Genomic DNA, 15,546 nt, shown 5'->3' with positions numbered 1-15,546 from the left:
AGGAATGCTGGTTCAGGGGCACACCTGCACTGCCTTCACCGTGCCACCGCTTCACATGGTACCGCTCCTGGGGGAGGGCAAAGCACCTCTTCCTCCTGCCCAGAGGAACCTGTTAAACCCATGCCCTGAGGTTCCCAAACCTAACATTTACCTAGGCGCTTTTGTGGCACCAAATGCCATGTGGAATGCCCCATCTCTCACTTTTCTACCTCTTCCCTCCCTCCCAAAAACTCAGGTGCATGAAGAAATGGTGCATTGTGAAGAGATTGCACAACCATTCCCTGAGCAATAACATAGAGTCTTCCTCTTCCTGAATACCACCTATAAACCTCTTCCTGAATACCTACTATCCCTTCAACCCCAGACCCTGGTCTGACCTGGAAAAGTACCTGGCATTATCTGGGAGCTGTTTCCATCCAACAAGGAAAAAACTTGGGCTATGTTGGTGTCTCACACAGAGCCAGGGATGTTACACAAGCCAAAGCACTGGAGCAAGCAGTCTCCCAATGCTTGGGTTTTTATTAGAGCCAGGAAGCTGCACCCATCAGTCCAGCTTGAAGGAGGTGACCCTGAAGCCTCCCTTGACACTCATGTAGCTGATCTTGTCGTAGCAGTGCCGGTTGGGGAACTCCACTTCATGCCCATCTGGTAGTTTCACTTGGAATTTGTCTTCCAGCATTTCAATAACGATCTGGGAGAAGGAAGGGGAAGAAGGGCAGCAATTGGGGACAAGGGGGAGATTAGGAGCCGAGCATCCAGGCAACAGGCCTCACTGTTACAGCGTTAGACCTGGTTCTTGTAGCCTTAAACAAGGTGTAGGGGCTTGAGCTGAGGAGGGTGCAGGAAATGAGCAGTTAGTATCAAGGGTCTGAGCTGGTATCTAGACTATGACCTGGGGACAGAATCTATCCTGGGGCTGTTTCAGCTACTCAAACTGTAAGCTCAGAGCAGTTGAACACAAGTGTATCTTTATACACCATATGGCTCAGATCTGCTCCAAACAGGGCAGAATAAACTTAACACCCCAATGCCCTCAGCAGCTCACCAGGCCTGGAAAAAGGAGCTTCACTGATAAACACACAAGCAGATGGGATGAGAACATATCACCGATCATTGCAGACTGATGAAGTCAATGGCTGTGGTCAGTGGTGAGGTTCAACAAGGCAAAGTGCTGGGTCCTGCTCTTGGGCCACAACAGGCCCATGCAACGCTCCAGGCCTGGGGAAGAGTGGCTGGAAAGCTGCCATGGAAAAGAGCCTGGGAGTGCTGATTCACAGAACTGAACAGGAGGCAGCTTGTGCCCAAGTAGGCCAACAGCATCCTGACCTGTACCAGCAATAGTGTGGCAGCAGGGCCAGGGCAGTGACCATCCCTCTGTGCTGGACACTGGGGAGGCTGCACCTCAAACACTGTGTTCAGTTCTGGGCCCCTCACTACAAGAGAGACATTGAGGTGTTAGAGCGGGTCCAGAGAAGGGCAATGGAGCTGTGAAGGGTCTGGAGCACAAGTGTGATGGGGAATGGCTGAGGGAACTGGGGGTTTTAGTCTGGAGAAGAGAAGGCTCAGCGGGACCTTATCGCTCTCTACAACTGCCTGAAAGGAGGATGGAGAGAGGTGGGGTCGGTCTCTTCTCCCAAGTAACAAGAGATAGGACAAGAGGAAATGGCCTCAAGCTCAACCAGGAGAGGTTTAGACTGGATTTCTTAGGAACAATCGGAACAATAGGAACAATTTGTTTACCAGAAGGATGCTCAGGCATTGAAACAGGCTGCCCAGGGAAGGAGTCACTGTCCCTGGAAGTGTTCACAAACCATGCAGATGAGGCCCTCAGTGACATGGTTTAATGCTGGACTTGGCAGTCCTGGGGTAAAGGTTGATGATATTAAAGGTCTTTTCCAACCTAGTTGATCCTATGATTCTAGAAGAATTGTTCCCCAAAGCTGTTACCTTGACACTCCTTCCCCAAGAGCCAGCCATGACTGAGGAAACAAGCTTCCTCTGCACAGCAATAGGAATAGGACTGCTCCTAAATGCAGCACTGTTTGTGTCGGGAGACATCAGATGGGGTGAGACAGCAACTAGGACAGCATCCTAGCAGGAGGAGAGAGCACAGATTGGTAGCGTGGATGCAGGGGTAGAAGAGCTGATGGAGAGGTTCTTGGACATTGCTCCAAATTCTGGTGCCCGATTTTGCACAGAACAGAATCAGGGAGAGAAATAAAGCAGAGAGCAGCAAGATCCTGCTTCTTGGAGACCCCTTCACAACTTCATACATGCCCCTAGTGCACTCATCTGCTGAGCAAGTAGAGGGGCCAGGAAGCACTTAGAAAGCCTGAGACGCACAGGGTTCACATGAAGTTCTCAAAGGAAGCATTAGGGTTTTAAAGCAGGAGTGGAAATGGCAATTAGGACCAAAATCCCAGAGAATGAAGGGCTATTGGGAGGGAGCAGGAAACATCAAGTGCGACTGGGAGCTCCAGGGTGAGGGAATCTACTAACCAGGGGCTTCCCCCCACTACACAGCCCCTCCATAACCCCATGCCAGCATAGGTTCCTCACCTTTATAGAGGAGCCCCTGGAGAAACAGAGGTGGTCATCGCGATGCTCTGCCTCCCAGGCATTGGAGCACCTGGAGTTGCAGACGATGACAGACTCATTGAACCGGGGATTGAAGTGAAGTGCCAGATCTGAGGACCTGCAGCCAAGATTGATGCTGAAGCTGTGGGAGAACAGGGGGAAGGTCAGCCACGCAGGCAGGACAAGGTCTTGGAAGACCCGAGATCCAACACGTGGCTCTGCATTCAATCCCTCCATCAGCGTTGCAGGTGCTTGATGCCTCCTGTTTGTTCATTCTGCTCAGGAACTGGAGGAGTTTGAACAGTGGTGGCTTAGGGGCTCCCGTAACACTGAGCTTCTTGTACCTGGCAACCTTGGAAAACCACCTCCCTCTACAGCCCACCATCAGTCCTGGCAAGCTGAGGTGGTTTCTTTGTACTTACTTATCAGTATCATCGGATATCTTGCCCTTGATCTTCAGGCTGTGCCCAGTCTTCAAACCCAGGTTGAAGATCTCAAACTTTTCCTAAGGTAGAGACAAACAATTGTCTGCGGGGCTCCTTCAGCTATTCCTCCCCTGCCACTGCAAGCGAGAGGGTGCTGCTAAGAGAAGGTGCCCCAGCCAGGAGAACATCTACTGCTCTTAGCTGATGTTCCTCCCATGGCCAAAAACCCTCCATGTGGAGGACTTGAATGGGTTTCTTAGTGATGAAAGAGTGAGCTGAGTGAAGCCAGCAAGCAAGGAAAGACATCAGAGAGAGAGGAGATGAAAACAGGCTTGTCTTCAGCAGGAGAGCATGAACACAGAGGTACAAAGAGGGTTGAAGCAGAGGGACACAACCCAGCGTTTGGTGGGCAGCATCACCTGCTGCCCAAGAAATAACATGCAAGTGGTAAGAGCAGAGGTGGCTGTGGCTTGCTGATCCCTCACTCAGCCCTGCTGAGCTGGGGACCCTGGGTGACAGAGGACAGGAGCAGCAGCCCTTACAGACATCTTCCTCAGAGAGCAGAGTAACCAGGTAGGGAGCCACCAGCAGTTTAGCTCAGAAATGCTTCACACTTAGGACCTTAGACCATCCCTAGACTTCCTTGTGGCTTACACATTAACAGCATCCCTGCCTCCGCAAGGCCCCACCAATTACTATTAAGCCACTAGACTTTGATCCAAAGAAATAGCTTCCCTATGTACACTTCCTGTTGTTAGGGACTTTAGGAGATTAAACCAATTCCCATCCTCCTCAGTGGGCTCCCGTGGAGAGACCACCACACGCAGACCATAGGGGTCTTAATCCAGCCAATGCATAGGACAAGCTTCTTCCCAGTTGGCCATGGAGGTTTAACCACTACATTCACTGCTTTTCTGTGTGTAACAGCTCAGCCAAAAGCAGCATCCCAGATCCCTCCTTTTGTGGCAGGGGGCAGCACCCAAAATCAACAGCAGCATACCAAACCTGTTCAACTATCCCTCCCACAGTGCTCCAATCCACTTGGAGGAGAGGGCAGCCAACACATCCCCTCTAGATGACATGAGTTATGGACAGTCCCTTGCTGGAGTGACATGAATGGCACCCCAGCTCTTTCCCTTCTCGTAGCTCTAGACTCAGCCCCAGCTGTGTGGATTGCACTGGCAATATGTGGGAGCTCTCTGCAACCTCCCATCCATGCTCCACTGAGACGCAATTCTTTTGGCATGAGGAGCCATTGCACATCAGGTTCAATAGCACCATCCTCCCCAACCCTGAGACATGGGAAGGCTGTCCTCACAGGGGAGCATCACACCTGCGGTCTGCTTCCCAGGTAAGAGCTGTCAATACACAGTATCCCAAGTTTGGCTGAACAAATGAGTGGTGTTTTGCTGGACTCCAGAAGTCAGTGGGAAAGTTAGAGGATGAGAAGGCCAAGACCCAGAAGACCCGCATCCCCTCATCCTTCTCTCAAGCCCTACAGAGAGCAGTTGAGTGCAGTCATGCTGCTGCTGTACAGCCAGCTGGGAGACAGCTTTTGCCCTTCCCCAAAACCTCCTGAAGAGAGCAGAGGTAAGTGCTGATAAGCACTCCTTCCCCGGAGGTGCTTCCTGTTAGCTGGGGGTCATAAAGCCCAACAGACTGGGAACATCTGTTTGCTGTTGAGGTCACTGAAGCTGCTGGTGAAACCTTCCTGTGCTGAGCACGGAGGCAGTGCTGGGGATGGTGGGTTCTGGCATTGGGTCTGTTTATCAGCATGCTGCTGAGTCGCATGTGCACACAGTTTCTTGTCACCCTGCTCCCCTGCAGCCATCCCAGGGAGAACACAGAGTTCAGAGCCACCTCTCAAAATATCAGAGTATCCCACTGGCTCTTTCCAGCAACTTACATTCCCCTTTGGCAGGGACAAAGGCAGTACAAAGACACTGTTCACATAGCCACCATCAAGGTTAGTTATTTGAACCCACTTTAAGACAACAAACACTTCCAGGGCTCAAGAGATTACGTCCCAAGACAGACCTTAAACTTGGTCCTACATGGCTGGCCAAGGTGACACAGGAACGTTGTAACACAGACAAGACCCAGGTCCCAGGGTAGCAATGCAGAGGAGGCTTCCCACACAGACCAGTCAGAAACATCACTCTAACAGGGATTTATCCACCCGTCTCACTGGCAGAGCATGGGGCTGCCCAGCGTGTGTGTGAGGATAGGGAGAACTGCCTGAGCACAGTCATGTGCAGAGCTGCAAGTACCACGGACGTGAGAATACACAGAGATGGAGACAGGCAGGAAAGAGGCACGAGCTGCTCAGAGAGGGGCCATGAGATTTTATCGAGATAACACTAACCCCCCTCCTACAATGCTCAGCAGGGGCGTTCACCCCCCTTTTATTTGCCACTGGGAACAATAGTGGGAAACCAGACAGCACCTCTGCCAGTGCTGGCGACTTCCTTCGTCTGCAGAGCTGAGCCTCTGCGTGGTCAGACACCAGCCCTGTGCAGATGGCCTCCCTCATGTAGGGGTGCGTGCGCTCCACATAGGAAGGGGCTGAGACATTAGGGATCGCAGAAGAGCCAAAATTGTCCAGTGCAACTGGAGGTGGCAACTGGGATGATGAAAGGAGGGTGAAGGGGGCAGGCTGATACTTCCCTGCAGACACTGCAAAGCAGAAAGCCTGTGGAAACGGTGGTATGATGGGAACATAAATCCCAAAGAAAGGAAATCAGGCTAAAGTGCATCTGTAAAGGAGGTGGAGGGTCTGTGCAGTGAGGAAAATTACAAGCAATGATTGTGGAAGCTGGCAGCCACTGGTGCAAGGGATCCAGGAACACTTCATCCCCAGGATAAATGATCTTATAAAAGGGTACCTGTCTGGGAGCACTTCTCCAGGTCCCATACAGATGCTCATCTTGGCCAGGGGGCATCTGGCCTGTACTGGTATGGGACACCCATCTTCACACTGCTGGCAGTGGAGGAAGCTTTGCTGCACTCTCAGAGCATGCCTTGGGACAGCAGAGATCCAAGAAGCAGTCACTGTTGCAAGGTGGGGGCCATGCCCAACCCAAAGGCAAGGCGAGCTTCCAACAGAGAGTAGGCAGGCCTGCAATTTTGCATGGAGAAAAACCAGAAAAATCGTATTTTAAGGAGGGAAGAGACCAGTGCAACCACATCAGCTTTTAGCCAGAAGGGCAGGTCCTCTGCAGAGTGCTTTCACCCCATGAAATGCAGCAGCTCCATTTGCAGAGGCCCCTTAAGGTAGGTTTTCGGGTTAAAAGTCCTTCCCAGCCTTTCTGCTCATCTGGGGGAGATTTCAAGGCCACCAGGAGCACCCATGGGGTGGCTACGGGTAGCAGTACCTCATGTACCATAGCCTAGAGCTGCCACTTCTACCACAGGACACCCACACAGATTGAATGCCACCCTCCACAGCAGGCTGCCAAGATCCTGAGCAGCATCACTGCTGGCAGCAGTATTTATTTAGTTTCCTTACTCGGTCAGGAGATAAGCCAGACAGGTATGAAGCCCTGAGGAAAACCACAGGCTTCCCCAATTCCTAGCCAAGGTAGCCCAACCGCTCCAGCTGTGAGAGGTTTCTTGGGGCCTTCTGCGGCATCCACACCAAAATGGTCCACGCTATCCCTCACAACAGTGCTATGATGAAGGTCTCCAAACATCAAACCACGCTCTGCAAGAAGCAGTGAAAGATCCCTTTAACACCCTCACAGAAAGCTGAGGTTTCAGCTCGGCACCAATTAGACACCAAAGAAGCAGCACCAGAGGAGGACGCTGCAGAGGGGAGAAGGCACAAGTCCTCTTTTGCACTCAAGGCACCAGGGAGCCTGTGCTGCAAACCAGGCATAAGCATCCACTCAAGGCAAAGGGAGCGGGAGAGCCCAACCATGCATTCTTTCTCAGCGTAGCAGCTGCTCACTCTGCTATTATTTCCTACTGCTTCATATAATTTGTGCTCCACAGCAAGCTATTGTCCCTTTCCACTGGCTATTTATTTCCTTGAATAGCCTCTGGGGAAGGATTTCAGTGCAGGAGAAAAGAAAAGAGAAAAACTCCACACAATAAATATTGAACAGTGACCCGATTTAAACTGTGTTCTCTGACCTTATCTGGGCCCTGGCTGAGGTTCCTCCCTGCAGTTGTGATTAAGCCACGTTTCTGCCTTGGTTTCCCCCTTTTATGAAACCTAGGGGGGAATGACCCCAGCCTTAGAGGGCTGTGGGTTGCATTTCAAGAAGCTGAATCCTGGGTTTTCAGGGGCCACGGCTCAGGACACAACGGAGAAGAGGTTTCTACCACATCCTGATGGAGATGATCAGTCCTCCACCTAACAGTCCCAGAAATTCCCAGAGAGGTTGGACAGGACTGGTTTCCCTGTGGTGGAGACGTGTTGGTTTGCCTCTCAGCAGGTAGTGCTGCAACTTTCACCCAGCCGATCCCCACGCTCTGAAAGTCAGCCAGCCTCCTGCTAACGGAGGAGGATTGAGAGAACAGAATGTACTTACCTCAGCCAAGCTCTGAGGTAAGCCCAAGACTGGATAAGCAGGTCTGCAGATCTTGAGGGTGTGTACAGGAGAGGATTGTCCAGGAGATACAGGAGAAGCCAAGGCAATGATGAGCACAAGGACACTAGGGCCCATGAGCACTAATTTCCTGCCTAAGAGGTTAAGCAGGGTGGGATGGCTGCCCTGTGGAAGGCACTGGTCTCTGCATTCAGATCAACTAAAGTGGGAAGGAATAAAGGACTGGAGGTAAAGCCTCTGCTACCCCTCATGCCTCAGCTCTCTGACAGTGCATCATCCAGATCCCCTCTGGGAAGTATGGAAGCAGCATCCATGCTCTGAACCTAGAGGCAAGGGATTAGAGGCCACCAGCATTACTCCCCTTAAGCTGTAGGGTGCCATTTTTCTTTCTTAGGACGTGGGGAATAAGTAGGAAGGATAATGTCAGCTGAACAGCTGGACTGTGGGAAAGAAACCAAACACATTCTTTCAGAACTAGGGGCAGGAGTGAAGGAGGGAACCTGCACCAAGGAGTGGGGTGGGTGTAGCCTCAGACTCGCTCCATCTCCCTGCCCTATGAGAAAGGCAGTGGTGCCACAGCAATTAACATCTCCTATCTTCATGGGGAGCTCAAACATGCTGTGGCAGACGGTTTACATCCCCATAGCCAAGTTATGTCCTCGTACCTTTGCAGAGGACATCTCTCTTGGGCAGCTCTAGAAGTCTGTGGCAACAGTAGTACAACTTGTGCATGGGGAAGAGAGGAAGGTGGTTCCTGTGCAAGTAAGCTGGCTCATGAGGCATCTAGGGCCATTTCATTAACCCAAGCAGCATCTTACAGGTGCTCATCTTGCCAGAGGAGCAGAATGAACTGAACCAGCAAAGGATGGGGAAGGGAGGTCAGAGGAGTGATTGCATGCCATCCAGTTCCATTTCCAGCCTTCATTTCTCTGATTCTTTCCTTTGTGGGGGCATGCCAGGAATGTGTGTTGTGGGAAAGGCTTTCAAAAACACGCCTGGAGATAAACAACGCACTTGTGTTGAAAGCCTCCCTACCGACAAGGAGAACATGCATAGAAGGCTCATGTCTTCCCTTCCTCATAAACTTCTGTAATCTCCCAGCTTTACCCAGACTTGCTGGGTGAGCTATTATTAGTTCAGTAGGAAAAGGATCTTCCAAAGAGCCCTCCATAAAGGATCAGTTTCATGAGGTTTTATGTTCCACTTGCATCTTGCATCAGAAGATTATTATCTCCAACAGCTTTATCTTACCATTAAGGAAGATGGCAGCCCCCTCATCTTGCACACCATTGGGGAAATTGAGGCACAGACACCCAAGTTCACATCCAAAACAATTCTTCCTGTTTGATTTTCATCTTAAAGCTTCCATGGCCAGATTAAAAAATTAATTATAAACAATGAAATAAAGCTAGCTTTGCAAACCTGTGCAAGAAGCTAAAAGGAAGCTGTGCTCCCCTGGCTAATTGCAGCTAGAGTATCAGAGATGCTGATCTCTCACCACACCACCTCCTGTCAGTAGGAGATACTGAGGCATTCAGTGCCTCTGAAAAACACTAGCCATTGGGTGTGTGCAATTAAGTGTGAGGCATTCAATTGAGCTGACAACAGTGGAAGCCAGGGAACTTCCAAGATGCCCCAAGCCCAATTCCCCTGACTTCAAGGGGACCACTTCCCACAACAAAGACAGCGTGAGGCCAGCTGGCTGGAACCTGAATAAGCAAAAAAGAAACAGCATTGCACCATACACAAAAGCTCCATGGGGACCTCCCTCCATTGAGCTCAGAGCAGCCATCCCGATTCCATCCCACAGGGCACGCAGCAAGAGTGACTGCCACGTCCCTGCACACAGCGGTCCATCCACACAGGGAGAGCAGTGCTGGCACTGCACGACCCACTCTGAGTGTGTTCCTCCCAGGCTCTAGCCTGAGCCCAGGCAGGTTGGACAACTCTGAGGGTTTGCAGGAATCCTTCAGACGAGCAGAATCCATCTGAGTCACACGCATGAGGCACGATGCCAAGGGTGGCTCATCCACTGGAAATAAAAAAGAGAAAGAAATGCTAAGGGAGAAATAGCAAGTTTTGAAAAGCCACAAGAATTAACAGCTCATGGGCTGGAAAAAAGGGGAGCGAAAATCAAAAGGGTCTGTTGTCCCATGCTCACGTCACTAAAGCCAAGTACTCATCCCCGTTGGCAAGCAGCACCCACCTTACCACACATCAGCTTTGAGAGGGTCCACAGGGGCAACCCACCCTGGATCTAAGGCTATGGCTGAGGTCTGCAGAGGAAGGGGTTGTCAAGTCAAAACTATCTGTTGCTCAAAAATCAGCTTGAACAAACTCTCTTTGATGGCTCTGCAAAATGAAACAGTAAAAACCAAACCAGATGGAGATGGGAAAGAAGAGCTGCCAAAAAAAAGGGAATTCAAATCCCAAAATGACTGACTCGGTGTGGGAAATGGGCATCTAAAGAGGAAACTGCAGGCATCTGAAGGAGACCTAAGAAAAGACCAGGCCCACACAACTGACTCTCCCTGTTCCTCTCCTCCCCCTTTCCAGGGGGAAGGGCACCAAAAATACATGAACCCATGGACCTTCGGAATGAGCCACAGGGAAAGGAGCCTGACCTGCCACAGGAGCTCCAAGGACAAGCAGGGTAGGTCCCAACTCTCACCAGCATGAGTGCTGAATTACTTTTTCCCTGCTTCCCAGGAAGGAGCTACGGACACAGCCTTGTGTAGAGCTGGCACCATGTGAAGGAGCTTTTGAAGCCAGCACCTGAGCCTCCTGGGTCATGGAACTGCCCAGAGATGCTTCATCTCCACAAGGTACTGCAGGGAGCTGCTCTGCATTGCTGGGACACCTCATCTCCCTTCCCAGCACAATACTGGACACACCATGTATTTGAGGACACCCTCTTTTGATGACCAGTCCCCTGTGGGCATCCTGTCCTTCCTCTGGACAGCTCCTGTGAGCCTCTACTCCTGTTTCTGACCCATGCCACATATTGAATAGTACATAAGCCCTCACTCAACCACAGTGGATGTTTATTTTGCATTCCCAGCAGTCATGCTAGGCTATTTGTTCTCTCTCTGGCTATCTTCCTTCCCTCCAGTTTGTGCCTCTTCCTGCTGCCCCTATTACCCCACCACCAGCAACACACCAAAGCCAGAACGTGGCTGTGTCTCTCTGGCTGCCCTAGGTTTCTCCATAGTCCTCCTTCTGGAAGTCCCCCAGCAATGAAGCAGACACACAGCTTTAACTGCAGTCAGATCCCTGGATAGAGAGTGCTTGCTCCTGAGAGGGGAAAAGGGTATTACAAACTAAATGCTTTGAACACGACTCACACCAGACAAATCTTATCATATCCCAGGCTGAACAGCCCCAAACACATGTCCATTCTCTATGACAGACTGACTTGCCAAGCCAGGAGACCTGATAAGAACAATGCGACCGAGTGGCTGCAACTGCCAGGCAAGTTCCCATCTGCACACAGATAGCTTATCTCCTCTGTCAAGATGGGACACGCATCAACGTCTGCTGCACAATAGCAGGGAAATGCTAGTGGAGACCTGCTCTCTGGTCCTGAACATGCACGTAGCACTCCTTACAACACCATCCCTCAGGAACATCTCTATTACTCACTCAGTCTCATTAGGAAAGGGGTGGGAATCCTTCCTGAACAGCTCCAGCACAGAAGCAGCTCCCCAGAGACCCAGCTCAGGATGAGCTGAAGAATGCTTAGCGCCAGCTCTGGACACCAACAAGTGGCTGGCTGCTGCAGGACCAGCACAGCAGCTAGAGGAAGCTGCAGGGAAGAGGTCTCATAGCCCACTCTGGTCAGTTGCGACAGTGCTTTTAGCCCCATCAGCTCCCAGCACGCACTCTCTTCCTGAAATTCAGCCGGAGCGCAGCTAAGGGGAGGTGAGCTGCTCAAGATGCAAAGCTACCCTCTGCAAGGAAGGAGGTGAAAAGAGAAGCAGCCTCTGCTGGAAGCATCCCCTTCTGCAAATGAGGATGGCAGAAAGAGGATATGCTTCCAGCAGAGGCAACGTGCAAATGCAACGTGGTTGCAGCAAGACCTAGAAAATGGCCACTGCCTTCAAAACGCACACTGGGCTGAGGGGAACAACAGTGTGCAGCCCCCCCAGGCAGAAGCTGCTTGGATACCCCCAGAGTTGTGGACCTGAACCTCCTCCTGGCTGGAGGACTTGTCTCAGCACCACATTAAACGGAAATACATGAGCTCTGCCCCTGTTCTGCTCACCAAGTGAGTTCCCAAACCTCATGTAGTTTGGGGTGGTGGAGTAACAGGACACAGGCTGCAGAATCGTGTGCTCTGTGGGCAATATAGTGGGCTCCTTGTTCTGCCTGCCCAAGGCAGAAGAGCCAGAGGTGCAAATTCAGCATGCCTGTGCACCCAGTCCAGTTCGATTCCCTGCATCCAGGACCTGGCCCCCACACCCCCATGACCTCATGTGCTTGGGCAACATTTCCTCCTAGCATCTCCCTCACCCCACCAGGCAGGAGGTCAGACGTGGTCAGTGATACATAGCATGGTGTGTAGAACACTGAGTCACAACCCTGTTTCAGCCATGGCTGGCAGACAGTGTTTCCCAGTTTCAGTCTGGCGCACACACTCCCACCCCACACACTCACTTACAACCTGTTGAGTGACATTTCTGCATCTTTGGAGAGAGGAAAAAATGGAAAATTAAGGGGTAAATATGCAGGCTGCAGGGGACTGCACTTCAACAGGCTGCCTTCAGAGGGACCTGGCCTTACAGAGTGCAGCTGTTTCAGTCTTGGCCCCAGAAGTAAAGACCAAGGCACTGCTCCCACCTATGGCAGTGTTCAAGGCCAGGTTGGACAGGGCCTTGTGCAACCTGGTCTAGTGGGAAGTGTCCCTGCCCACAGCAGGGGGTATTAGAACCAGACGATCTTAAGGTCCCTTCCGATCCAAACCATTCCGTGATTCTATGGGGTTAAATGTTTAGTGACACCAAAGCTCTGCTGGGAACAATACCCAGGGCACCCTGGCCCCCAGCTGTGCCTGGGTGCTGCAGCACTGCTAGCTAAAACAGCTCTAACCCGTGCCAGGGAAGGTGCTAACAACCATGAGACATCATCCCACAGCAGCACTCAGGCCTGGCCCTGCTCCTGTTGCATTTACCAAGACAGATGAAGCCAGAGGGGCCAGAAAGCTGCCTACGAAAGGCCAGGTCCACCCTCAGCAAATCTGTACACTCAAGACTCTGTGTCTCCCTCCTCCAGCTCCTTCTCAGTCGCAGTTTTCTTTCTGTTCCTAACCCCATGTCTGCCATGCCCCAGCACTGGGTTCACTCCGCTCTGCTGCTCCTCACTGGGGCTGAAGCTCATTGTGCTGCCAAGCATATGCTTGAGCAGTCAGGCTGGAGGGGAACACTGCCAGACTGCCTCCTCCTGCCATTCCACAGCCCAGGCGTAAGCCAGCACTGAAGTTTCCTATAGGGAACCTGAGGCAGCTGCAGCCAAAGCGGGATCGCTGGCAATGGGGGATTTTCAAGCCCAGGCCAAAACCCATCTCTTGAAGCTCCCCAGCTGCCAAACGTGAGCCAGCTGCACAGCAGAGAGCACGTGCATCCTCTGCCGGGGCACCCCGCAGCGGGAATGCCCCCTCCCTGTGCCGGGCTGTAAACGAGAGGCTGCACACGGCTGCACCCGAGCTCCCCTCAACATCCCTGGCAAACGTCACACTTCATTGTCGCCGCAATGCAGGCGTTTATTCATCATCCAGGCTCGGGGATTTGCTCCAGGATGCCTGGCCTCATCTCGCCAATCTTTGCTCAGATCATGCTTGGATGCCCATGAAAAATGCCTTTGCAAGAGGATTTTTCTCCTTCTCCCTCCTGCTGCTCTTTAGAGCTAAACTGTAACTTGGCAAAATCCTGCCGCTTAAACCATTTTTCTCACCAATACTTGTGCTTTCTAATGACACCCCTTCCATCTGCTAGTGATAACACAGAAAGAACAGGTGAATCTATTCACGTTTTCAAGTGCCCCTCTCGACACCTGAATCCCAAATGCACTGTATCGGTAGCGGATCGTTTCCCGTCTGAAGCTGATTTCATCAGCAGTGCAGTGAATGACTTCATCCAGGCTCCCCCTTGCGGGCTCTGGGCCTTCGATGCTCACTTCAGCCCCATATATTGAAGCAGCTCTGGCAGATTTTCCTCTCCCTGGTCTGCTTTTGGCTCACCCAGATACATAACCTATCAGCCCCCAAGCCATGGCCATGACCAGGGCTTCTGTCCTGTCGGCTTTCCTCCATCTTTGCCTGCTGTCAGTGCTGTTCCTCAGCAGCAACAGCATTCCCGTGTTTTCAGAACACATCCTGGACACTCGTGGGAAGAAGCTACCGGCAACAGCAAACCCATCTGAGCCTTCCTCAGGGATTACAAGGGACTGCTACTCTGTACCAGTCAGGAGGGCACTGCTGCCTGCTCAGTCAAGGGATCAACACAGTGCCCAGTCTGGAAGTGGGGCTTGAAACACAAGGAAGAAGCACAGCTCACCTCTAACTCTGGTATTTGCCCCTCTCGCTTGCTTGTCTCGTTGAGCCAGTTGCTCTAATGACAGAACCAACATGGAAAGGAAATTTAGTATACAGAGGTCAGGGCAATTCCCTAAAGGAAGCTAGTGCAATTATCCCCACGCTAACGACCAGGGAAACTGAGGTAGGGAGAAGAGCTTGTGCATTTCCTCAAGTCTTGCTCCAAGACATGCTTAATTGCATGAAGCCAGCGAGTTTTCTGATCCCTTATCCAGCATCCTGTTTCCTCATTCTGCCCCTGTAGTTTAGAAGGATGCCTTTGATCACCAGGGACAGGTCTTCCTACAGCAAAAAGGGAAACACTGAAAGAAATGGAATGGAGCAATCCTGGTGGATGACTGCATACCACAAGAAAGTGCTGCATATGAAAGGGAAGGAGACATTTCCTATTAGATTAAAGGAATTCAAACCTGCTCTCTCCCTCTAGAGAAGTATGCAACCCTATACTTGCCTCTGTAATTGCAACCCTCTCCTGGGAAAGGTGCTTAGAAGTATTGCAAAAGGAAGGAGATTAGCCAAGGTCAGGGAATAGCAGGGCTGCAAATCCAGGGCATTGCGTAAGGGGTGCATGGTCCGAGGTGATGTCAGAGAGGTGCCACCAGCCCTGTTCCAAGAGAAAGCAGCAAAGGTAAAACTGAGCCAAAACCCCAGGAACCAGCTGCTGCAGTCAGCCAGAGCAGGGAGGCAAGGAAAGGGAACAGAAGGCTGCAGTACTGCGCTTCAGGAAAGTGAAAGGTCTCCGGGGCAGAATGCCTTGCCAAGGCGAGAGGAACGCGGCAGGGTAATGGGAGCCTCACGTCACGGGCCAGAGCTGACGACCCGGCAGGAAGCGCACCAAAGCTCTCGCTGCTGCACAGAAGCACATCTGAAAAACATCGCAGGGTTCACATAAACACACAAGACAGAGAAACCAAACAAACGCTGGGACAGGGCGAGGGCGACAGCGCCGTTCTGGCTGCCTGAAAACGACCTGGTGGGCGGAAAACCCCCTGTCCCAGGCCACCCAGCCGCTCCTGCAAGGCCGCCTGTCCTTCCCGACCGAGCGGCACCGTGCCTTTTTTACGGTTCACCTCGACACATCAAGGCTGCAGCCGCTGAGCCCACGTCGGTCAGGCAGGAGCTGTCCTGCCTGCTGCTGCCCTCTGCGGGACAGCCTGCTGCAGGACCTGGCCGACTTGGGATCCAGCACCAGCTGCCCTGCCACGGGCATGCCAACTACTCATGCCTCTCTAATCACTTTCCTCTGCAACTGGCTACGAGCTAATTATAGCTGCAGTACTTTCATTCGGTGTGGTGTTAATTACAACACAGTGTCTCACTCCATCCAAACCTAGCTTGGGATTCCAGCTGTCAGTCAAAAATAAATCGAGGGACAGGAATCCCAGACTGGTTTGTGGTGGAA

General features: G+C 51.8%; 1 protein-coding gene and 1 long non-coding RNA gene across 5 annotated transcripts in view; one reads left to right on the top strand and one right to left on the bottom strand.

Moving 5' to 3' along the window:
• Positions 1-15,546, top strand: part of LOC133218371 (uncharacterized) — a 145,125-nt gene that overhangs the window by 103,320 nt on the left and 26,259 nt on the right. The gene's annotated exons all lie outside the window — the stretch shown is intronic.
• Positions 486-10,933, bottom strand: LGALS2 (galectin 2). 4 transcript variants are annotated; one of them, XM_061363818.1, is made up of 6 exons: positions 10,716-10,933; positions 9,767-9,907; positions 5,888-6,120; positions 3,000-3,082; positions 2,560-2,719; positions 486-691 (listed from the first exon to the last, which is right to left on the bottom strand). In XM_061363818.1, exons 3-6 carry the CDS (start codon positions 5,942-5,944, stop codon positions 545-547), a joined length of 447 nt encoding a protein of 148 aa, XP_061219802.1. In that variant the 5' UTR covers positions 5,945-6,120; positions 9,767-9,907; positions 10,716-10,933; the 3' UTR covers positions 486-544. The 4 variants fall into 4 exon arrangements, with proteins under 4 accessions (XP_061219802.1, XP_061219822.1, XP_061219811.1 ...); XM_061363838.1 differs by lacking the exon at positions 10,716-10,933 and having other exon boundaries at positions 9,767-9,924; XM_061363827.1 differs by lacking the exons at positions 9,767-9,907; positions 10,716-10,933 and having other exon boundaries at positions 5,888-7,413.

This window comes from Neopsephotus bourkii, unplaced genomic scaffold, assembly GCF_033783945.1.
Source record: "Neopsephotus bourkii isolate Nb327-2 ecotype Australia unplaced genomic scaffold, CSIRO-AGI_Nbou_v1 NB_107, whole genome shotgun sequence".
NCBI classification, from domain to species: Eukaryota; Metazoa; Chordata; class Aves; order Psittaciformes; family Psittacidae; genus Neopsephotus; species Neopsephotus bourkii.
Note: the sequence above shows the minus strand (reverse complement) of the source record. Positions and strands in the feature narration are given on the sequence as shown.